This window comes from Sciurus carolinensis, chromosome X, assembly GCF_902686445.1.
Source record: "Sciurus carolinensis chromosome X, mSciCar1.2, whole genome shotgun sequence".
Classification (NCBI taxonomy): Eukaryota; Metazoa; Chordata; class Mammalia; order Rodentia; family Sciuridae; genus Sciurus; species Sciurus carolinensis.
The window spans coordinates 51,987,329-52,012,835 of NC_062232.1; the positions used below are offsets into that span (position 1 = coordinate 51,987,329).

The window sequence follows — 25,507 nt, forward strand, 5'->3', positions numbered from 1 at the left end:
GTGCTTGTATACACGTTTTGAAGATTAACATTAGAGATGATATAGTTTAACCCTACTTATTTTCAGAGAAAACTGGAGTCTCAAGACCTTGAGTGTCTTATCTAATGACAGAAAGAGGATCATTATCTGGCTTTTTAGTCTTCCAGACTATTTAATAATCTTTTCATCATACCAGGCTGAAGTAGTCAGAATTCCAGACAACAAATGAGTGCCAGCACATTCTTTGCATCTGATTGTCAGGACTTGGAATAGAATATGCACAGCCATAGCTACAAAACCCTGCACATACTGGCATGTAGCATAGCCTGGCAAGACATACTGTGTGACTTCTCTATACTGTGTAATAAGTTGTGAATGCACTGTTTTTCTAGAAAAAAATAATACTCTGTTCAAGTATTCTAAGTTCAGAATTCAAAACTTTTCACATCTGTAAAATTCATACACAAAGAAAATGATATTTAAGTGACTCTTCAGTTACTCAGTTTTAAAAGCAAAGTCTATTTTTTTATTATTATTATTGTATACAAATGGGATACATTGTTTCTCTATTTGTACATGGAGTCAAGGCATACCATTTGTGTAATCATACGTTTACATAGGGCAATGATGTTTGATTCACTATTTTTTTCCCTTCCCCCCACCCCTCTTTTCCCTCTATACAGTCCTTCTTTCCTTCATTCTTACCACATTCCTTATCCCTAACCCTAAACCTAACCCTAAACCTAATGCTAACCCCTCCCACCCCCCAGCAAAGTCTATTAATGATCTCTATGTTTTGAGTAAAACCAATCAACTACTTAGCTGGGGATGTAGCTCGGTAGTAGAGCACTTGCCTAGCATTCACAAATTTGTATAATGATTTTCCCTGTTTACAGAAAACTTTTAAATATTTCTCTTATTTTATCCTCATAATAAGAACTCATTATTGTTTTCTATTTTGACAGAAAAGCTCAGGTTGTCAGCTCAGGTTCTTAGGTGGTAAGCACAGGTTAACATGGTTTAGTGCCCAGGATCATACACACACACACACACACACACACACACACACACAAATCAGTAGCTAAATAGGTTTATAAACTATCTCCATTTTTAAGTATCTGAACTAAAACCTTAACCCAAGAATTACGAATTCAGATGTGTCCAATGGCTAGAGTAGCAGATTTCCATGTTACATTGCAAGTCCAGTGTGAGAAAGTCTTCTGACTTTTCAAGAAAATTCAGATATATCTATTTTTTTTTCTTTTTTGCTACTCTACATTCAACCCAGGGCCTTGCACATAATTAATCAGGACTGCTGTATTTCTGTTGACTTAGTGTGTGTGTGTATGGTGCTGGGGATCAAACCCAGGGCTTCATGCATGTTATTTAGGCAAGCACTCTACCAGCCTCAGAAATAAATATGTGATATCTCCAAATTTTAAAATAAATTCAAATTTAAAACTATTTTAAATATTATATGAAGTACAAACTTCATGTCTGTTAGCCACATTTGACCCTTCAGTTTATGACCTCTGCTTGAACCAGAAAAAACTCTACAGTAATCAATCCATTTAAGTATTCCAGCAAGGTCAAATGGAGAACCCCATATAGTCCTGCAGCATTTGAATTTGCAGTAAGGTATCCTTGCCAAATACTTTTGGCATTTTCCTTTCAGCACATCCTACATATTACACATATCCAGATGAGGTATAGCACAGTAATCTGGTTCAAAGTTTGAGAACCCATTCCTTAAGTTTGTTGCTCTAAGTAAAAGATCAGGCAGTTCTCATGTTTCCTTGTCTCAGAATGCTGCAGAGAGGCTCTGTGGATGGTGAAAAAGATGGAGGACCCCAGTTTGCAGAAGTATTTGTCATTGTCTGGTTTGGTGCAGTTACTATCACCCTCAACTCAAAACTTCTTGGAGGAAACATGTGAGTATCATTAAAATATACCAGTTTTTCCCTTGCAAGGTAACATATCTTAGAATGAAGCCAGCCAATTTAAATTTTTTTTTTAAAGAAAAACAAGTAAAGCTGGGCTTAGTGGTGGATGCTTGTAATTCCAGCAACTCAGGGGGCTGAGGCAGGAGGATGTGAGTTCAAGGTCAGTCTGGGCAACTTAATCAGACCCTGTCTCTAAAGAAAAGAAAAGAAAAATCAAAGTAAATGAGGACCAGAGAAGTTCTCTTAAAACCACTGAGTAGGGACTGGGAACATAGCTCAGTGATAGAGTGATTGCTTAGTATGTGCAAGGCCCTGGGTTCTATACCTAGCACCACAAAAATAAAATTGAGCAGATATAACCTAGTTTAATTAAATGATTTGAAATTATTTGGAGTCCTTTGCTAAGTTTCAGATGTTATCTTAAATTATTTGGGATCCTTTCATAAGTTTTAGATGATGTCACCAGCCCCCGAAATCACAGGCAGGATTTTTTTTGGGTTAAAATATTATATACATTTTGGGAAACAGATGGGCCATAGCTTTACAACAAGCTATCAAGTAAGTCTATAACTAGAAGGATTAAGAACCACCATCTCAGAGGTTCAGTAGAGGAAGGAGGACTCTAGGAATTAGAGTAGATCATCTGGTATTAGAAAGTTGACTCTTATGGGACTTAAGAGGGAAGGAGGAGGAATATGAAGAGAGAAACTTCAAATGTGTGCTTAATAGAGAAGACTATCCTCATAAAATTAATGTTAGGGTATAGGTATAATGTATCAAGGAGGAAGCAGCAGTCCATAATATACTGAGACCTATGTAATAAGCTGTGTCGTGATACCATGCAGCTGTATTTATGATCTTTGTGGATGTTGTGTTTAGATCTTTTTTTCAGAGCCTTTGTGTCCTGGGTTACTGTATACTTCCCTTGACCGTGGCAATGCTGGTTTGCCGCCTGGTACTTTTGGCAGAGCCGGGACCAGTAAACTTCATGGTTCGGCTTTTTGTGGTGATCGTGATGTTTGTCTGGTCTATAGTGGGTAAGTATGTACTTTTCTCTATATTAGCAGAATAGACCAAAACATGAGTTAAAGATGAGGAGCAGTACAAACAGAGAAACAACATGTATCCCATTTGTTTACAATAAAAAAAAAGATGAGGAGCAGTGAAACTCCAAAGTCAGATATGAGTGATATGATTTTTGCCAGTATAATCTGTAGAACCCTTTGCTCTAAGCAAGCATCAGTGGGGATGATGTGTATGTTATCTGAGTTGGTTATCTGGAATTATGTAGAATCACATCTTTTTTTTCCTGAAATAATGTGCAAGGTTGGCAAAGTAGATTATACTATATTCACTTCAGCACTGGTATATAAAAGGCATATGTGACTTGTGAAATGACATAGCCTTTTCCTGACAAACATAACAAAAATAATAGCACTAACAGGCTGCTTATTAGGCCAGGCATACCACAATGTTTTATATATATTTCCTCATTTAATCTGCACAGATACCCTAATGGATAAATAACTGTTGTTAGTCTAACATTACAGATGAGACATAGTCACAGCGAGGTTAAGCACCTACATGGGACACAGAACTAGTGAGTAAGGGAGTCACAATTCAAACCCAAGCAGATAATGCAGCCTTAAGAATTATGGTGTACCACCTTCTGATGAAGGTTGTTAGTATCATTGTATACAGGATGAGATCCCTTATGTGAAGTACTTGGGACCAGAAGTGTTTCATATTTGGAATTTGTCATTTAGATTTTTGCATATTTGCATATACGTAATGAAATATCTTGGGAATGGGATCCAAATATAAATATGAAATTCATTTATGTTTCATATACACCTTATTCATATAGATTAAAAGTAATCGTGTACAGTCTTTTATATATATACATCTGTTTTTTGTGGGGAGAGTACTGTGGATTGAAGGGTTGCTTAACCACTGAACCACATCTCTAGCCTTTTTAAAAAACTTTTTTTTGAGGCAGGGTCTCACTAAGTTGCTTAGGGCCTTGCTAAGTTGCTGAGGCTAGCCTTGAATTTGTCCTCCTGTCCCAGCCTTCTGAGTTGCTGGGATTATAGGTGTGTACCACCATGCCTGGCTAGTATACCTACTTTTTTAATATATATTTTTTGTTTGTTCTTTTTAGTTATACATGATAGTAGAGTGTATTTTGAAATATTTACATACATTGTTTATAACTTCCCATTCTGTGGTTGTACATGATGTGGAGTTACACTGGTCATGCATAGGAAAAGTAAAGTCTGATTCATTCTACTATCTTTCCTACTCCCATCCCCCCTCCCTTCCCTTCATTCCCCTTTGTCTAATCCAGTGAACTTCTGTTCTTCCCTCCCGCCTCCCTTATTGTGTGTTAGAATCTGTATATCAGAAAAACATTTGGCCTTTGATTTTGGGGGATTGGCTTATTTCACTTAACATGATATTCTCCAGTTCCATCCATTTACCAGCAAATACCATAATTTCATTGTTCTTTATTGAGTAATATACCACATTTTCTTTATCTGTTCATCTGTTGATGGGCACCTAGGTTGGTTCCATACCGTAGCTATTGTGAATTGAGCTGCTGTAAACATTGATGTGACTGCACCATTGTAGTATTCTGATTGTAAGTCCTTTGGGTATAAACTGAGGAGTGGGATAACTGAGTCAAATGGTGGTTCCATTCCAAGTTTTCTGGGGAATCACTATACTGCTTTCCATAGTGCTTGCACCAATTTGCAGTCCCACCAGCAATGTATGAGTGTATCTTTTCCCTCACATCCTTGCTAACATTTATTGTTACTTGTATTCTTGATAATTGCCATTCTGACTGGAGTAACATATGAAATCTCAGTGTAGTTTTAATTTGCATTTCTCTAATTGCTAGAGATGTTGAACATTTTTTCATACATATTTGACCAATTGTATTTCTTCTTTTGTGAAGTGTGTGTTCAATTCCTTTGCCTGTTTATTGATTGGGTTATTTGGGGGTTTTTTGGTGTTGTTTTTTTGAGTTCTTTGTGTATCCTAGAGATTAATGCTCTATCTGAGGTACAGGTAGCAAAGATTGTCTCCCACTCTATAGGTTGTCTTGTTCACATTCTTACTTGTTTCTTTTGCTGTGAAGAAGCTTTGTAGTTTGATACCATCCCATTTATTGATTTTTGATTTTACTTCTTGTGCTTTAGGAGTCTTGTTGAGCAATTTGGTCCCTAGGCTGACATAGTGGAGGTTTGGGCCTACTTTTTCTTCTGTTAGGCACAGGTTCTCTGAGCTAATAATGCCTAGGTTCTTGATCCACTTTGAGTTGAGTTTTGTGCAGGGTGAGAGATAGGGTTTTAATTTCATTTTGCTACATACAGATTTCCATTTTTCCAGCACAATTTGTTGAAGAGCCTATCTTTTCTTCAATATATGTTTATGGTGCTTTTGTCTAGTATGAGATAACATATTTGTGTACGATTGTCTCGGTGTCTTCTATTCTGTACCATTGCTTTTCATGTATGTTTTGGTGCTAATACCATGATGTTTTTATTACTATAGCTCTGTAGTATAGTTTAATGTCCAATATTGTGATGCCTCCTGTTGTAGTTTTCTCACTGAGGTTTACTTTGGCTGTTCTAGGCCTTTTATTTTTCCAAATGAATTTCATGACTGCTTTTTCTGTTTACATGAAGAATGTTATTGGAATTGCAGTAAGAATTGCATTAAATCTGTATAGTGGTTTTGGTAATGTGTCCATTTTGACAATATTGATTCTGCCTATCCAAGAGCATGGGATAGCTTTCCATCGTCTAAGGTCTTCCTCAGTTTCTTTCTTTAGTATTCTGTAGTTTTCATTGTAGAGCCTTTCACCTCTTTTTAGTATACCTGTTTTGACACTGACTTGTGACATGAAGTCAGGTGTGGAATTTTTCACTCATATCAACATGTCAGCATTCAAAAAATGTTGGACTTTGGAGCATTTCAGATTTCTAGATTAAAGATCTTAAAAAGTACCATAGTGGCTGGACATGATGGTGCATGCCTGTAATCTCAGCAAATCGGGATGCTGAGGCAGGAGGACTGCAAGTTCAGCCTCAGCAATTTAGCAAGACCCTAAGCAACTTAGTGAGACCCTATCTCAAAATAAAAAGTGCTGGGGTTGTGACTCAGTTGTGAAGTTCTCCTGGGTTCAAATACCAGTACACCCCTCCCAGGAAAAAAGTACCTATAGTACATTTTTGCTCCAGTAGAAAGTTTTGCTCAAGTTTATGAAAGACATATAGCAATGACAGTGAATGCTGTGCTCATTGTTTTTATATTCCTAACATTTTCTTTAAATTCCAGCTTAAACTAGATGTGTTCACTAGCTTTGGGTTTAATAGAATAGACAGACTACATAATATTTTTAAATACAGTAATATGTCATTACTCTGGAACATGGTTGATAACAACAAACTTTTGAGAGCTATATTTGATGTTCCAAAGAATTGGTTTAAAAACTTGGGTGCTTTACCCATGAGAAAGTCTCTTATTCCCTCAGAGTTAATTAACTGTACCTGTAGTTCTAACTAGGTTAGATATTCAGTGTCCAGGCCCACAGCAGATAAGAAGATAGAATTTTAGGAAAGAGAGACTTGAATTCAGCAAGAATATTTATCACAAACTATGTGTTAGGAGCTATGCTGAGCATGGTCCTTGTTCAATCTGGTGGGGCAGTAGACACAAATAAGTGTATTAGTGTTCCATGTGGGAAATGGACATCTATTCAGGGTACAGTGAGGACCCCAAAGAGGGAAGTGAGCAGTTTTCCCTAAGTAACAGGGTACCAAGTGATTGTTCAGGAAAATTTTCTAGGGCTTATCCTCAATGAGTAGAAAGACGAGTGAGGCTTTTCTTGAGTGAACAGAGAGATGGCATTTAAAAGAGCTGACAACTTGAAAAAACCAAAGAACTCAAAATCTGTAACAGTATGAGGCCATTCACCGTGGGAGCAAATAACCTTACATGTCTTTGTAACTGTTCAACACAGTTCACTAACTTTTCAAAAAAGAGTTTTAAGAAACCTCTTTTAGAAAGGTTTCTATCCAAAATGGTCAAAATGTTTGAAGTTTTAGTACTTCAAGCAAGAAGTCCTAAGCTCTGAGGTTCAGAAATCTAAGTGAACTTTTTTTTTTTTGGTGTTGGGAATCAAACCCAGGACCTTGCACATGCTAAGCACATACTCTACCATTGAGCTGCACCCCCAGGCCACGTAAAAAATTTTTAGTGCGATTCTCTGTGGGTCACAAGTATGACTGAGCTTCTGATGTAATTCTGTGTCCCAGATTATGCCAGGCATATTGAAGTTCAGTAAATATTAATAGTTGTGATAATATTATTAATATTCCTTTTTGTTTTGTTTTGTTTAGCCTCTACAGCTTTTCTTGCTGATAGCCAACCTCCAAACCGCAAAGCCCTTGCAGTGTATCCTGTTTTCCTGTTTTACTTTGTCATCAGTTGGATGATTCTCACCTTCACTCCTCAGTAAATCAGGAAACAGAAAATTGAAACCCATGAATTGAAGGCTCACCTGAAAGATACAATTCACCATGGAACTTTGACACTAACCCTCTTTTGTCTAGTTTTGGAGGTATTAAAAGGGAGCCATGCAGCACCTGTTGTCACTTATGTAAGGAACTGATGTTTGTAAGGCTGTCTTTTTCCTCTTAATGTTTATTTCAAATACATGTGCATACTACACACAGTATGATGCCTCCTTAAAGGCATGATGGGGTCACTGTGGTGTATTTGGGTGACAACTGATGACTGAGGAAGCACATGGATACATCCTACATACTGAATGGAGTTGGTAACTATTTTCAGCTTTGAGACTACCCGTTCAGGTGCAGCTCTTAAAACACATTGCCTTATGACTATTAGAATATGCCTCTCTCTTATAAAGAAGAATGGATAGTCTGTATCCATTTTCTTTTTTTCTCTCTTAAGCTTAAAAAGGCAATGACAGAGGTTAGGAAGGGGGTTTATAGATATGGGGGGAGAAAACACATCATCCCAATGTTCAGATTTTGATCAAAGGAAATTCTACACATTGCTTAAAGAAAAGAGCAAAGTACATTTAAAGAATCAACCTCTTGTCTTTTTGTATAGCCACCTGTCATGCTTAACGGCACCTCAGTTGGCACTCTAGTTTTTAATCTTGCTCCCTAGTTCTTAATATGGAATCTAAGATGTCAGCAGTTAAATCTAATTGTACTTTGAAATTCATAATGGTCCAATGTTGTTGCTTATCCAAGTAGAAGACCCCGGACATTTAGATTAGTGGGTCTTTTAATGCATGAAGGTGTAGGAGTTTGGATACAGCACAGCTACAAGGAACTCTTCCTTATTTTGTGTAGTCTAGCCTCTGACCAGAAGGTGAAACATAATCAGAAGTCTTCATTTAACCAACTGAACATGGAGGGATTTAATGTTCCAATGGCTGCTTAATAGAACAGGCACTTACAGCATGGTGTAGGATGAGTTAAGTTTACAGCTGCTGCCTTTCCATAGTGGGCTTAGCAGTTTTTTCACTAGATGTTTTCTTCAGGTTGGGAAATAGCAATTTATCTTATGGGTTTTAGAGTTTATTTATAAAGCTAATTAGTTCCTCCCTTTATAGATAAGTACATTTTGCACATGTGCACCTACTTGTACTCTCAGCTATTTATGCACACAAGTGTGAAGGCTTTTCAGGGAGCAGAGCATCTGGGACAGGCTAATTCAGAGCTAACAGGCCTCCTTTAAGGTAATATGAGCTGTTGCCTTCTATAAATTGCACATTGAAGAACTCTTAATAGACAGATTAGGAGTTAGGCAGAAAACATTCATTGTAAATATGCAGTTACATATAAAGATAGGAATTTCTTACTCCACGTTTTTTCTTTATCCTAGAATTTAAATATTTATTTGTTTTGTATTTAAAGACTACCTACACATAGATATATGATTCTAAAAGCATACTTTCTCCATGCCCAGATTAACCAAGTCAACAACAATACTAGGCTAAACTGATTGTTGAAATGATTCTCAGTTACAAAGCATTACAGAATTGGTCCTCTCTGTCCCAGTCTGTCGAGAGTTTTTGATTACATATTTGTATTCATTTCAGTTTAGCTCTTAAATTATGAAGTAAACCCTAGTAAAGGACAAACCCAATGTTTGTCAGTCTTGAGTTGGTAAAGTATTTTGAAACTGATACTAATTTCAAAGTTATCCTCAATTTCCATTATCTGAAATTTTCAAACATCCTACTAATATCTCTCTCCCAAAGTTGCTTTGTAATCTGCCCCAATAATTATAATGTAAAATTAGAGAAGTAACCATGCTTTTCAAAGGGAATTAAGTCTTTACCAAATTTTACTCAGGTGAAACATTTGGTCAGAAATTCCTAAGGCCACAACTTGTGTGTTGGGGGGCTTTGTTGGGGGTTATACATATTGAATCTGCAGCTTGATCTGCGTATTAACCTGTTGCTCTGGGGGACTCAGTGAATGGTTTTATATGATTAAAGCAAAGGTGTGGACTGGGGTGTTGCTCAGTGATAGAGTACTTGCCCAGCTTGTGCAAGGCTCTGAGTCCCATCCCCAGCACTGTGGGGAAAATAGGTGGGTAAATTGGAGGTTTAATTTTCTGAAAGTGAATGGTCAGAAGGTATAAATAAATATTTTTAATATATGCAAAAAGTACACTGGTCTTCTATCTCAGAAGACCTAGGTGTCTGGAAGTCGTAGCCCTCAGCATAACTTTCCTTGATTTGCTGCAAAGGCACATGGCTGATTACAAAAATGAGGGCTATAATGGCAGGGGACTCAGAGAGGAAACCCTGTTGCAGGAATTGGAAAGCTCTATGCTTCAGATGAAATTCAAGGATGGTGAGTATTACTGCAGGATGTGGACCATCATCGCCATCAAAGATAATCTCTTGCTGCTCCCACTTCTGAGACCAAGATCCGTTTTCTTATTCTTTAGCAATAGGAAGGGTGAAGACTTGACAATTGCTGTTCAGATTTTAAAAACTCAGTTGATGACAACATACTTGAATGTGCAGTATGGTCTTAAAAGTCAACCATTATCATCAAGTCTTTTGCCTCTTAAGAAGTTCATTACATGAGTTGAATTTGATCTTTTCATTTTGGTGGAATTTTTCTATTGTTGGATAAGGTCACAGAGCATGAGACTGGTAAGCATTTTTCTGTTCATTCTACCTTTTCTTTTTGTTGGTTGGTTTTTTATTATTATTGTTATTTTTTTACAAACAATATTCCCCAAAATGTGATCAGAAGGCAAGCAAGCTTGTATTTGGAGATTTATCAGTGTACTTAATATAATCTATTGACCTAACTGCTGTTTGAACTGCTTATTGATTCATGGAGAGGAAAATGAAAAATCTATCAGTTCAAATTCTTGGGGAACATCAAGTCTTCAGAATTTATCTAAAGCATATCATGATTTCATAAGACATCCTTTGCATGCAGCTATTAGTCCCGTCTAAAGCACTGAATTTGTGATTCTTAACTAGACTGTTAGTTTTTGAGACATTGGATGGAAATAAATGTATGAATGTTAATTTATGTATGTAAATTAGAAACACTTTTCTAGATTCTGTGGGCTTTTATTAAAAATAGAGACTTTCTAAGGATTTACTTAGGCCATAGGATGGCCAAATCAATAATAATAACAATAATATTACTTAATAATAGCTAACATTTATTGGGCACTTACTGTGTACCAGGCACTATTCTATTTTTTTAAGAATTTTTATAACAGCTTTATTGAGATACACTTTACCATGAAGTTCACCCTTTTCAAGTGTACAACTCAGTGTTTTTTAGTGTATTTACAGAGTTGCACAACATTACTGCTATCTAATTTTAGAACACCTTCATCATTCCACAAAGGAACCCCATATACATTAGTAGTCGCTTCCATTCTCCATTCACCTCAGCCCCTGTCAAGCACCAATCTGCTTTCTGTCTTTATTGATTTGGCTGGGCACTATTCTTCAGTGCATGGTATGTCTCCTCTACTCCTAGACACAAAGTGCTATAGTTCTCATTTTACAAGTAGAAAATTGAGGCACAGAAAAAGCTAAGTAAATCGCCCAAGGTCACACAGGAAATTAATTTACAATAGGAATAACATTAGATGAAAGCATAGGATGCAATTTTGGATTGCATTGTTGTGTACATGAAGTGAACATACCCCTTCCCTAGGACTTGTCCCCTTGTTACTAGACTTTGCACACTAGAACTCATTGGATATTGATAATGCTTGCTCTTTTTTCTGAGTAACAGAACACTACACATCAGCAGCATTTGAGAACACAAAGTCAGTTGTATGTTAAGACGAGTTAGGTTTGCTGCCCTCACCCCTTTTGAACCTGTTTTCTTTCCTGTTCCTTCCACTACCACCACACACATATAACCCTCTTTCTCAGTTATAAGACTCAAACTTCTGCCTCTTAAATCTCCCAGAGGGATGGTAAATGCATCAAATATAACTATCTCTTCAGGTGTTTATAGTCAAGGGATGCATATGGTTGTCTATAGTACCTGTTACATTCCTAAGACCTCAGTAGTCATGCTAGAAAAGAATGCCTTTCTGTATGGGCTGAACTAGGTAAGAGGAAGAAATGTCAGAGTAAAGACTTTGCCTTAATGAAGTCAGTGTTCCCCCCTGGTAGGAAGTGGCCACACACTGCTATTATTCACTCTGTTCTCCTTCCAGAGCCTTTGTACTCTGTGCCATCACTGCTGGTAATTTTTTGGTCCTTTCGGTAATCCCATTTTAATCCTGATCTTTCCTATAAACAATAAACCTGTGAAAAGAAGAAACCTGTAACATGGTTTGTGAATGTTAAATATGTAAATAAAAAACACTGATAAAGGAACATTTGTGTATGCCTATCCTTGTGCCAAAGGTACAGAGATATTTTCTGCATACTGGTATCAGATACATATATATGTGCACGTGTGCATATGGTCATCAGACAATAGTGAATGCTGTGTAGGATTACACAGGGAGCAAGCTAGAAAGGGAAGTTACATTTCTTGAGCACCTACTATCAGCACCTGTAATCACAGCAGCTGATAAGCATAACCAGGAGATAAACTGAAGTTTATAACTTGCAGCAAGGATAGCTGGGGATAATTCCCAAAGCAGTGTCTCCTCATGAAAGCAAGCATGGGGTTTTTAATGGGGAAACTCATACACATTCATACAGGAAAGACTCATCACATGTAGAGGTGGGCATATTCTTAACTATACTCAGTTTGAAGTCATGCTTCTTACATTGTGAGTCAAAACATGGTGGAAAGAAATACCTCTTGGTGGAGAATTTAGTATAATAGTGAGCAAAGCTTACTCTGGGTCACCTAAATGCGGATAGTTAGAATGACTTAAATGATTTTGACTGGGCTCATAATTTCTTGTAATTTAGAAGCACATTTACACTCATTTAAAGGGGGTAGCCCTCCCCACTTCAATCATCGGTGATTGTCCCTAAGTGTATGTGTCTAGCAACTGACATTTTTTGGTAGGTGGCATCTTAAAGTTAGGGAATCTGGCTCTCAGGGAAGTTAAATTGCCCACTCATTCCCTAATGCTGCAACCAGAATTCAAACTCGGGTTTTATGACTAAAGCCTCCTTCCTACATCAATTCCTTACCAACTTAAACCTGTACCTACTCGCAAATGAGGATAATTCAGGTTAAATCATGCAATTTAGGAGCTTGGTGAGAAATGGAGTTTTTGTTCTACTGGGGAATATACCTGCTTCTGCTTTTTAGTTTATAATCTTAGAGAAACTGAATTCCCTGCTGTTCTACATAACATAGTTGAAAGTCATGGTTCTTAATTTTGGTACATAAAATATCAGAGGAGGAAGTCTTTGAACTGTTGAGATAATTGGTGTTATCTAATAAGAGGAAGGGCATTCCAAATGGAGAATCCTTGTGAGCAAAGGTAATTGGAAGTGAGTAGGTCTACAGTGCACATTTGACCATGTGGCACAATGTTCTGTACATAATCACATTGCTTTGTGACACCTCATTTTTCTAGCTGCCTTCATATCTTTTATTTTACTATGCAAAGTAAATACACCAATGAGTTTATTTTAGAGCTAAGAAAATCAGCTCAGAGAAGTGAAAGAATGTGTCCTGAATTACAAAATCGGTCTCAAGAACGCAATTGGAAACGAGGAACCATGGTGTGCACCTGTAATCCCAGCTACTTGGGAGGCTGAGGTAGGAGGATCTCAACTTTGAGGCCAGTGTGGGTACCTTAGACCCTGTCTCAAAACAGACAGTCTGGCAGGGGTGGGAGCTGTCATGAGTAAAGCCCTGGATTTCATCCCCAGCAGTTTAAAAAATGAAACTGGAAAATTGTTATTTGTATTAATACAAGCTTTCTCCTAATGAGAACTCAAATGTTGAAGTGAATTCAGAGTTGGCTAAGATGAGATCAAATTGAAGGTTAATTATTGAAAACCAGGGATTTGTGAGGTTAGGGCTTACTGTGCTGAGAAATGGGATGCCTACAAGGGAATGTCTAACTAAAAGTGATTTCAAAAGTATAAATGAGGATATGGTGAGCAATTGGATTGGTAGGAAGGTAGAGGGAAGTGAGGAAGGCCAATGTCTTCTGAATCTGTAAGCCAGAAGCCTGCAAGCAAGGTGTGCCATGGATAGTTGTGTTGGCACTTACTTTGACTACAGAAGCAGTGATATTCTACAGACAACTGGAAATATGAGTCTGCAGGGTAGAAGTCATAGCTAAAAATGTAAATTTGAGTTAATAGATGTCATTCGTTCTGAGAGTACATAGTATCCCTGACATAGTCTTGATTACAACCAGAGTTGCTAGAGGGCAGGAATTTAAAAGGAATCAGAAAGATGAATAGGAGGTAATGAAGCAAAAACTAACCTGCCATGGATTTTCACTTTACATTCTGACACTAAACATATGAGGTTGTTACCTTCGTTTTTTCAGAGAACGTGAAGAATAAGGTAAAAACAAGTTTAAGGGAATAGAGACAGGTAAAGAGATTTAACTCTTTTAAGCACTTTAATGAGGTATGAACAAAGGCTGTGGAAACCCAGAGTTGAGGTACTTTAATGGGCTGAGGTATTGATGGCAACCCATGAAGTCATTTGCTCTGTTTGTTGACAATCTTCTCCAGGAAGGAAGAAGTTTGCTCCTTTCCAAGGGAGAGGTATTTGCTACATGCTCTCACTGAGTGCATCTTGATATTAGCCCTGCAAGATACACATATCATTATCACTTCACAAATAAGGAAGCAGAGACACAGAGGTGAAGTCACTCATCCAAGGCCACACAACTAGTCAATGGCAAAAGTTGGGACTTGAAATCAGGTCTAACTCTGGAGAACACATTAAGTTAGAGTTAGCTGAACACAGGCTGTCACTTTTGATTAATTCTAAACCAAGAGTGGCTTCAATAACATAGAAGCTTATTTCTCTCCCATTAAAAAGAAAAAAAGTCTAAAGGGAGGCACTCTAGGGCTGGCATCATGTGGACCTAAACTCCAAATCCTTTGTGTCACCAATATGAGTACTAGTTTCCTTCCTACAGGTGACCTCATGGCCATAGATGGTGGCAGCTCAATTCATCATATCTGCATAGCAGACTACAGTTAGAAGTGGGAAAGGACAAAAGGGCAGTTTTTCTTGGTTTAGTTAGCTCCCTTTAAGCTACCTTCTTAGAAGCTGAACACAGCACTTCTGCTTACATCTCATTGCTAGGGAAGTTAGTTACATGGGCATATAGCTTCAGGGGCAGACTGATAGGTTATGTTCATGACTGGCCCCAATTAAACTGGAGTATGATTATTAAGGAAGACTGCATATTGAATGCAGCAGGAACTCTTGATCACAATTCTTTAAGTCAATTTTAAGGATAATTTACATATAATAATTATTCCTTTTTTGTGGTTCTGGGGATGGAACCCAGGGCCTCATGCATACTAGGCAACTGCTCTACCACTGAGCTTCATTGCCAGCTTTATAATACTCATTTTTCAATGCACAGGCTGATGAGCTTTGAGGACCGTGAAGAGTCACATGAGATACTAAATATTTTCACAACCACAATCAAGATATTGAATATGTTCATCATTTCTAAAAGGCCCCTGTGTCCATTTATGATCAACCTCTTCCCATTCCTAGTCCCACGTAATCAGTGATCTGCTTTCTGTCACTTTTGATTAATTCTTTCTATTCTAGAATTAAAAGTAATCTTTCCCATCTGGTTTCTTTTACTCTGTGTGTCTGGGATACCTGTCATTGTATACATCAGTCGGTTCCCTTTTCTTGCAAAGTAGTGTCATTTTGTATGAATCAGTTCTCCTGTTAATGGATGTTTCATCTGTGCTCTAAAATTCACCACTGACTTCTCACCAAAGCTGCTCTTCCCAGGGGCTGCTCCCTGCAGTGAGTGTGTGGGGGATTCTAAGGCCCATCCCTGGGAGAAGGGGGTCTTCTCTGATGGGTGATTGTTGTTTAAGGACTGCTCGACAGCCTAGGGGACTTTTCTTAGAACTGCACTGCAGTCTGAGATGTTTCCACCCAGCTTTCCTTCTTCGCTTTCTTTTTTGCTCCGGATAAAACCTGCATCATGATCTAATACCTCTCCCAATCTCTCTTAGTTTTTCCTCTCATTTGCTCTCACAGGCTTTTCCCTATTACATCACTTGCATATTTAATCTATTTTGACATCTGTTTCTCAGAGGATGAGATTAATATAGATTATTTCCTGCTTGACTATCAGAAGCAAAACAGTTATGAGCATTATGTGTGTGTGTGTGTGTGTATTCCTGGGGCTTGAACCCAGGGGCACTTAAACACTAAGCCACATCCCCAGTCATTTTTATTTTTTATTTAGAGACAGGGTTTTGCTAAGTAGATTAGGGCCTCACTAAGTTGCTGAGACTGACATTGAACTTGCTATCCTCCTGCCTCAGTCTCCTAAACTGCTGGGATTACAGGTGTGCACCACCATGTCCAGCTTATGAGCATTCTTGTTCAAGACTTTTAGTGGTCTATGCTTTCATTTCCCTTGATCAATACCTAGGAAGGGAATTGTTGAGTAACTTGGGAACTATATGTTTAAATTAATCAAAAAATGTCAAATCATTTTCCCAAACAGTTGTGTCAATTTACACTCCTACCAGCAGGGTTTGAAACATCCATTGCTCTCTCTATATATATACTTAGTAACACTTGATATTTACAATTGTATATTTATAATTTTATAATTGTATATAAATTTATAAGTTTATATCTATGAATTATAAACACCAAGTGTTTATATTTTAACCATTCTAATGTATAGTTGGATATCATTGATCACCATAATTCTTAACCCTTCAAAGGGTTTTATTGTTAACCACTAACAAAGTTGGAATTTTATATATAAATATATATCATATATATATATATATATATTAGTTGTTGATGGACCTTTATTTTATTTACTTATTTATATGTGGTGCTGAGAATTGAACCCAGTGCCTCACACATGCTTGGCAAGTGCTCTACCACGGAGCCACAGCTTCAGCCCACAAAGCTAGAATTTGACCCCAGATTGCCTAAGTACAAGGTCCATGAACCATTCACCCTATGAGACTGCCTATGACAAGAATGAGAGAAGTGGGGAAAGATATATTAAAGAATTAGGGAAAAGAGGTAAAATTAATGCTGTGAGGAACAAGATATTATATAAATGAATACTAAATAAATGAATCTATAAGTGAACAAGTATATCATTGAGGATCTGAAAGTTAAAGAAATGAGACTATATGAGCTCCCTTTTTTTTTTTTTTCCATACTGGAGATTGAATCCGGCGATGTTCTACCACTGAGCTTACATCTCTAGCCCTGTTTACTTTTTATTGTGAGACAGGCTCTCACTTAGTTGTGCAGGCTGGCCCCAAACTTGTGATCCTTCTTCCTTAGTCTCTTGAGTAGCTGGGATTACAGGGGTACACCTCCATGTCCAACTGCAGTGCACTCTTTATAAACATTTGCCAAATTGGGTAAAAACATACAAATATTTGTACACAAAGGTTCAGAGCAGCACCATTTCCAATAGACAAAAAGTGGGAATGATCCATATGTCCATTAATGAATGAATGGATAAAAAATTATGGTAAACACATGAATGGGATGATAACCATAAAAAGAATGAAGTACGTGTTTCAGTGTGGATGAACTTCAAAACATTGTGGTAAAGGAAAGGAGCCAGACACAAAAGGTAATATAGTGTATGACTCCATTTATATGAAACATCCAGAATAGGTAATTCCTAACTTTTCTAAGAAGTAAAAAATTAGTAACATTTTGTAGGGAATAGGTTCTGGATAGGACCAGTATGTGATGATGTGTCCTACCCTGCCCTGTTCCATTCTTTTGAAGCTTCCTTCTGAATTCATTCAGAAATGCTGGAAAAAATAAGCAACAAGTAGAATGTACATGAGGTAAGTAGAAAGGGAAAAATTGCATAGTGTTGGATCTATACATTTTTAATTGGGTATTTTAGGAAAGGGGGTTAGGGATCAAAATGAACTAATATTTATTCTGTGTTGGCTAAGTGTCAGGAACCAGGTTAAACATATATATACATAATCTGTCTACAACCTTTGTAAACCTTTGGTCACAAGTAAAAAAAAATCAATTAGTTTAAGAAAAGAAATACTCATTTAACTGGGAAATCCAAAGGACTGACAGGCTTTGGGCACAACTGGATTCAAGGTACCCCAACAATGTCATTAAGACTGTGATTGTGTTGTGGTTCAGAGTAGAGTACTTAGTTAACATGTATGAGTCCCTGAGTTCCATCCGCAGCACCACAAGCAGAAAGAAAAAATTAATTTGTGTGTCATCATCCACTTATCAGAGAAAATATTTGACTTTTGGTTTTCTGGGATTGGCTTATTTTACTTAGCATGATATTCTCCAATTCCATCCATTTACTTTCAAATGCCATAATTTTATTCTTTATGGCTGATTAATATTCCACCGTGTACATATACCAAAGTTTCTTTATCCATTCATCTATTGCAGGGCATCTAGGTTGTTCCACAATCTAGCTATTGTGAATTGAGCAGCTATGAACATTGATGTGGCTGAGTCACTGTAGTATGCTGATTTTAAGTCCTTTGGGTAGAGGACAAGGAATAGGATAGCTGGGTCAAATGGTGGTTCCATTCCAAGTTTTCTAAGGACTGTCAATACTGCTTTCCAGAGTGGCTGCACCAATTATGAACCCCACCAGCAATGTATGAGTATACCTTTTTCCCCACATCCTCACCAACACCTATTATTGCTTGTATTCTTGATAATCGCCATTCTAACTGGGGTGAGATGAAATCTTAGGGTAGTTTTAATGTTCATTTCTCTTATTACTAGAGATGTTGAACATTTTTTATATATTTGTTGATTGCTTATAGATCTTCTGTGAAGTGTCTGCTCAGTTCCTTAGCCCATTTATTGATTGGGTTATTTGTATTCTTGGTGAAAAGTTTTTTGAGTTCTTTATAAATTCTGGAGATTAGTGTTCTCTCTGAAGTGTGTGTGGCAAAGAGTTTCTCCCACTCTGTAGGCTCTCTCTTCACATTTCTGATTGTTTCCTTTGCTGAGAAAAAGCTTTTAAATTTGAATCTATCCCATTTATTGATTCCTGCTTTTGTAGATGATGATATATAATGGCAGGGAGGAGGTAAGGAAAGAATGGAAGCAGGATGAATTGTGTAGAGGGAAATGAGGGGTGGAGAGGGATGGAGAGAAGGAAAGATAATAGAACGAGACAAACATCATTGCCCTGTGTACGTGTATAATTACACAAACGGTGTGACTCTATTTCATATAAAACCAGAGAAATGAAAGTTGCACCCCATTTGTGTACAATGAATCAAAAAATAATAAGAAGAATTTGTGTGTTTTCCCTCTATCTGTCAGCTCTGGGGTTGACTTCTTTTTCAAATGGACTTTTCATATGATGGCAAATATGTCCTTCAGCTGTTGTTGATGTATCCACACAGCCTTTAGAGCACAAGTCAAGCTCTCTAGGACAGGGACCTTTTCTCTCACAACGATCTTCCCCAAAGGTCTCTGATGAAGGAGTTTGTACTCCTTTGAATCACTATGTCCAGGAGAATGGAGCCATGAGATTGAATATTTTGAGTCAAATGTCCTGCTCTCTGGTAGTGGAAATGGACACCTGCTGATTGATAACTAGTGGGAATTAAATAGTGGAGAAGGGGCCACTCTCATAAGGAAGAAGCATCAAAAACACAACACAGGTCTCACTTTATCAATGTCAAGTTGATGTCATCACCTCCATTTTACAGAGCAAGAACCTAAGGTCCAGAAAATTGAAGGGATTTGCCCTAGAAGGGCAAGTGACAGACCTAGAAAGTTAGAAGTCTGTGAGTTAGAGGAAGTAGTGTGAAGAGTGGATGAAACATTGCATGGGAGATCAGACAAGCTGAGTTTCTCTTTGGCTTTGGCCACTGATTATATACATATATAATTATGGGGAAGTCAATTGCACTGTCCCACATTTGCCATATGTGAAATGGGAATAATGTCCCCTTTTCTCATTTCATTGTGAGGATGAAGTAAAAATACATATATGAAAGCACTTTATAATAAAGTGTTATGTAAATTTAGAATGTATTCTTTACTGTGTATTCAACATACTTTATTAGTCTCTAAATTCAGATGCAGTAAAATTGGTTTTGGGGGCATACAGCTCTATGAGTTTAAATACGGGAATAAATATGTGTAATCAGAGTAGAGAATATTTCCATTAACAAAAAAAGAAAACCCTTGTAGTGCTATACATTTATAGTCACAATCTGTCCCTATCCCATAAACACTGACAACTATTGATCTGTTCTTTACCGACTATGGTTTGTCTTTTAAGGAATGATATATAAATGAAATTCTGTATTATGTAACCTTCCGAGACTGGCTTCTACCACTTAGCATAATACATATTAGATTCATCCATGTTGCTATGTGACTGTACACTTTGTTCCCTTTTATTGCTGAATAGTGGTGTGGCTGTACCACAGTTCATTAATCTATTCAACAATGGAAGAACATTTGTGTTGCTTTTAGTTTTGTGCTATTATAAACAGTGCTGGAGGCTGGAGATATAACTCAGTGATAGAGTGCTTGCCTAGCATGCATAAGGCCCTGGGACCCAGACCCAGCACTATCACCACCAAAATAACAAAACAAAACAAATAGAGCTGCTATGACTATTCTTATATGAGTGTCTGTGTGAACATAGTTTTTTTTTTTCTAGGTTAATTACCTAGGAGTGAGATTGCTGAGTCTCATTGTGAATGTATAGTTTGCTTTATAAGAAATTGTCAAACTGTTTTCTGAAATGGCTATAAAGTTTTGTATTCTGACCAGCAATGTGAGAGAATTCTAGTTGCTTTGCATCCTAACAAGGGCACTCTGTACTGTCAGTATTTTCAAATTGTAGCCATTTTAATAAGTGTGTCTTGGTATCTCAGAGTTACATTGATTTGCTTCTCACTAATGGCTAGTTATCTTTAACATCTTCTTGTGATTATTTGCCATCCATATCTTTTGTGAAATGTCTCATTTCTTTTGCTCATTTTCATTTCTTTTTTCAGTACTGGGGATTGAAGCCAGGGACACTCTACCACTGAGCTGCATCCCCGGCAATTTTTACTTTTTATTTTCTCACTAAGTCATCCAGGTTGAACTCAAACTTGTGATTTTCCTACCTCAGTCTCCTAAATAACTCAGATCACAATTGTGTACCACCACATTCAGCTTCTATTTGGTTATTTGTTTTTTTGTTGTTGTTGTTGGAATTCATGGTTTATTAGTCTATTTTAGGCTAATTTTTTTTCTTTTTTTTTTATTCTATTTGGTTTTGAGAGTTCTTTTTTTTTATTCTGCAGAAAAATCTATTGTACAATGTGTGCTTTGCAAATTTTATCTCCCAAGTTTGTAGGCTGCCTTTTACAGAGCAAATAATTATCAATTATTTTATTAATCATATTTTTGGTGTCATGTCTAGAACTGCATAGCCCCAGGTCATGAATATTTTTTCTATATTTTCTGCAAAAAGTTACATAGTTTTATGTTTTTATATTTATATTAAAGTTTGGATATGAGGTGTCTCCCAAAAGCTCATGTGTGAGAAAATGCAAGAAGGTTCAGAGGTGAAATGATTAGGTTATGAGAGATGTAAAAACTGATATGGATTAACTGGGTGGTAACTCTAGGCAGTTGGGGTGTAGCTGGAGTTAGAAGGTCACTGAGGTGTGCCTTTGGAATTTATACCTTGTCCCTGGTGAGCAGAGCTCTGTGCTTCCTGGTTGCCATATTCTGAACAGCTTTTCCCCACTACTCCCTTCTACCTTAATGTTCAGCTTCATCTCAGATTCAGAGCAATGAACTCAACTAACCACAGACTGAATCTCTGAAACCATAACCCCAAATAAACTTTCCCTCTTCTAAATCATTCACATCAGATTTTTCAGTCACAGGGATACAAAAGATGACTAAAAATATTCAAACGAATGATTCTTACTTAACCAGGAACGTTTTTGCCTGGGTCAAGAAAACCTTATTTAGGCCTATGGTATTATTTTGACTTAACTTTGTATTAGGTATCTGTTCTAGGTCAAGTTTTATTTTTGCATATGAATGTCTAATTGTTCTAATTTATTTGTTGACAGGACTACCCTTTGTTCAATTTCCTTTATAACTTTATTAAAAACTCATTGGAAAAAGTTGATCAGCCATGTTTATGTTATCTGTTTCTGAATTCAGCTCAGTTCTACTGTTTTTTCCTTTTTTTTTTTTTTTTTGCTAATACAGTACAATCTTCATGATTGTGACCTTGGAATTGGTAAAGTGAGATGTGTTCCAGAAATGTAAAGTTGTTTCCACATATAAAAATCAATATAGCCAGGCGTTGTGACATATTCTTGTAATCCCAGTGGCTTGGGAGATTGAGGCAGGAGGATCACAATTTAGTGATGCCCTAAGCAACTTAGTGAAACCTGTTTCTAAATAAAATATGTTTTTAAAGGGATGGGGATATAACTCCATGCTTAAGTGCCCTTAGGTTCAATCCCCAATATCAAATAAATAAATAAATAAGTAATAAAAATATAATATACCATATTACTAAAGGGCAAAAGGCACATGATCATCTACATACATGTAAAAGCAGGATTTGAAAATATCCAACCATCTGTATGATAAAAAATGCACCCAACAAGAAGGAATATAAAGGATTGTTCCCAACCTGATAAAAGGCATCTAGAAAAACTCCACAGTTACCATCTTGCTTGATGGTGAAAGGATGAATTCTTTTGCCCTAAGATCAGGAACTTTTGTACTAAGATAACTCCTCTTGCCACTTCTATTTAACAATGTGCTGGAGATTCTATCTAGAACAAATAGGCAAGAAAAGTGTATAAATGCATGCAAATTGCAGGGGAAAGAATCTGTCTACAAAAGTCTGTTCAGGCAAATAATTTGAGTTCAGATTGAGAGTGTTATTCCTAGTCTTTTATTTAGAGATGAGAGCTGAAGTCTCTATGTGGATTCATCTATTTTTCCTTTCCTATCAGTTTTTGATTCATGTATTTTGAAACCATGATGTATAAGTGCGTACACATTAGGAACTGACCCTTTTATCATCATGTAATGTACCTCTTTTCTTCATGATAATTTTGTTTACTCTGAGGTATACTTTGATACTAATATAGTTTAGTTTTATTTTGATTAATATTTTGATGGTTTATCTATTTCCTTTAAACTTTCTGTATCATTATAGTAAAATTGAGTTTCTTTTAGCAAGCGTATAGTTGGGTTATTGTTTCTATTACTATTATCATTAATATTATTTGAGGTAGGTCCCACTATGTATGTATGTTGCCCAGATTGCCATTGAATTTTCAATTTTCTTGCCTTGACTTCCTGAGGAACTGGGGCCACAGGTATGTGCTACTCTGACCACCTTATTTATTTGTTGGTTTAGCAGTGCTAGGGATGGAACCTAGGACTGGTTACATGCTAGGCAGGTACATAGCAAGTCCTTATTATTTTTATCCTTTCTGACAATCTCCAAATTTTAATTAGTATGTTTAGTACATTTACAGTCAATGTATACTTATTGATTTGTTTGGGTTTAGGACTACTATTAATTGTTTTTCTCTTTTGTATCTTTTTTTCATTCTTATGTTTTCTCTTTCCAGCTGTCTTTCTGAATATTTTTGTATCCCATTTTAATTTCACTATATTTCTCTGCACTTTTTAGCAATTGTTCTAGTGATTTTATGTATATATAAATACATAAAATTCTTTTTTTTTGAGAATGGGTGTCACTAAGTTGTGGATGCTGACCTTTAACATACTCCTCCTGCCTCAGCCACCCAAGTAGCTGGGATTATATGTGTGTGCCACTGCATTTGTCTCATAGGTAACTTTTAACAGTGCATAAACTTATAGTCTCATAGACTTTACCTTCCCTTATTTATGTTGTAGCTATCTTATTAAATACATTCATATAAATTGAAAACCCCATCATCAGATAATGGTATAATTTTTCTTTCAAGTGTCTAATATATTTAAAATAACTCACTATGAGAATGATCTGTTATATTTATACAAATATTTACTACTTCTTTTGCTCTTTCTTTCCTTTTGATGGTGCATGTTTATTTCTATTATAATTTCACTTCTGTGTGAAAAACATTCTTCAGTATTTATTTTAAGTGTAAGAATATGTTTTCCTCATGCTTTTAATTGAAGGATAATTCTACTGGATATAAATTTCTGAGATGATGCTTATTTTCTTTCAGCATTTTGAAAATGTCATTTCCTTTCCTTCTGAACTCCCTGGTTTCTGATAAGAAAAAATGTAAGTGCCCAACAGATTAATGTATAAAAAATGTGGTATATAAACTCAATGGAACATTACCCAGCCACAAAGAAGAATGTCTTTATATTTGCCAGTAAATGAGTGGAACTGGAGAATATCATGCCAAGTGAAATAAACCAATTCCAAAACATCAAAGGTGGAATGGTCTCTCTGATATGTGCATGCCAACTCACAACAAGGACTGGGAGGAAAATAACAGAAATTCAGTGGATTAGACAAAGGGGAAATGAAGGGGAGTGTAGGGGGTTAGGAATAGGAAAGACTTTCCTATGTTCATATATGAATACACCACAGTGAATTTCACCATTGTGTACATCCATAAGACTGGGATACTAATTAGAATAAGATATACTCCATATTTGTATAAATATGTCAAAATAGACTCTACTGTCATGTATAACTAAAAAGAACAAATATAAAATAAAAAACTTAGGCACACACACACACACACACATAGAAACAGTCATAGTAAGGGAGCTATGTGTGTACAGAGGGAAGAGGAATCTACACTTTCCTGTCCAGCCATATCAACTGCAGAACTGCAGAAGACAATCTTTCTAGACAAGGCAGTTGAGGAGAGAGTGTTTGGAGGGGAGTTGGCCTGCATGCCACACCTTGGGGACACTATTGCACATGAATCAGCTGCTTTGGGAGGACTGTTGCTCAGAAGAAAATAAGTTTGGTTTTCATAAGCCAAAGATGTACCAAAGTATAGAAGGTTACTGTATTTGTAGAACTGAGTTCTCCAGTTGTCAATTCACTGACAGTAATCCTGTTGAGAATGACTTCCAGAGCTGTTTTGTGTTGCATGACACTCTTTCGGGAGACATCTGCAATGCCTGTGTTCTGCTTGTGAAAAGATGGACGAAGTTTCCAGCAGATCAAACAAACAAACAAAGACACACAAAACTGGAATCACGTTGTAGATGCAAGGGCAGGACCTAGTCTAAAGACTACATTGAAACAAACAAACAAAAAACCCACAAAAAACTCTATCTGGAAACTGGGTAAAAAGCAATGAGATCAGTAAACCACAGAAGGAATTTAAACATCACAATTCTGATGTTCACAGTACCACTTCAGGTGCCTCCCCACCTCCATCTCCTTGTTATAGTAAACAGTCAGATGATGGCTCTGATACAGAAATGGCTTCTGGCCCAATAGAACACCAGGTTTTTTTTTTCCCTTTTTAAATCTTACATACTGAAAAAGATAGAAAATACGTTGTAGGATAATCTATAAAGATTCTCTTGGAGAAATCCTCATTGACACACATTTTTCAAGCCTGACTGCAACAATAAGAAAGCAGCTGCATAGAAGCTGGAGGAGCAGGGACCAGAGCCTCTGCCCATCTCTTCTCAGGAGTGGTGACTGAGGTTTATATAGAAGGGGAATAAAAATTATTTAAATTTTGAAAAGACCACAAAGTAACAAACTGACCTTATTTTTAACTTAGATACCTGTTATTCAGCCAAAAGACATTTTCTAGAACGGTTGCAAATGGGTTATTTTTCCTCCAGTCCCCCAAACTGTGAAGCCAGTGTCTAGCTTACTAAAAGAAAAAAATAAGTGTACATAATATT

The 25,507-nt window shown here is 36.8% G+C and overlaps 1 protein-coding gene and 1 pseudogene across 2 annotated transcripts in view; both read left to right on the forward strand.

Moving 5' to 3' along the window:
• Yipf6 (Yip1 domain family member 6) overlaps nt 1–10,301 on the forward strand; it is a 24,800-nt gene extending 14,499 nt beyond the window's left edge. The window contains exons 5-7 of one of the 2 annotated variants that reach the window (XM_047536913.1): nt 1,785–1,910; nt 2,802–2,959; nt 7,331–10,301. In XM_047536913.1, the coding sequence (XP_047392869.1) occupies nt 1,785–1,910; nt 2,802–2,959; nt 7,331–7,449 (403 nt within the window). In that variant the 3' untranslated portion in view covers nt 7,450–10,301. The remainder of the gene's footprint in view (nt 1–1,784; nt 1,911–2,801; nt 2,960–7,330) is intronic. The other variant, XM_047536914.1, reaches the window with a different exon arrangement.
• Nucleotides 9,730–25,295, forward strand: LOC124971483 (SIN3-HDAC complex-associated factor-like; annotated as a pseudogene).
• The last annotated feature ends 212 nt before the right edge of the window (nt 25,296–25,507 follow it).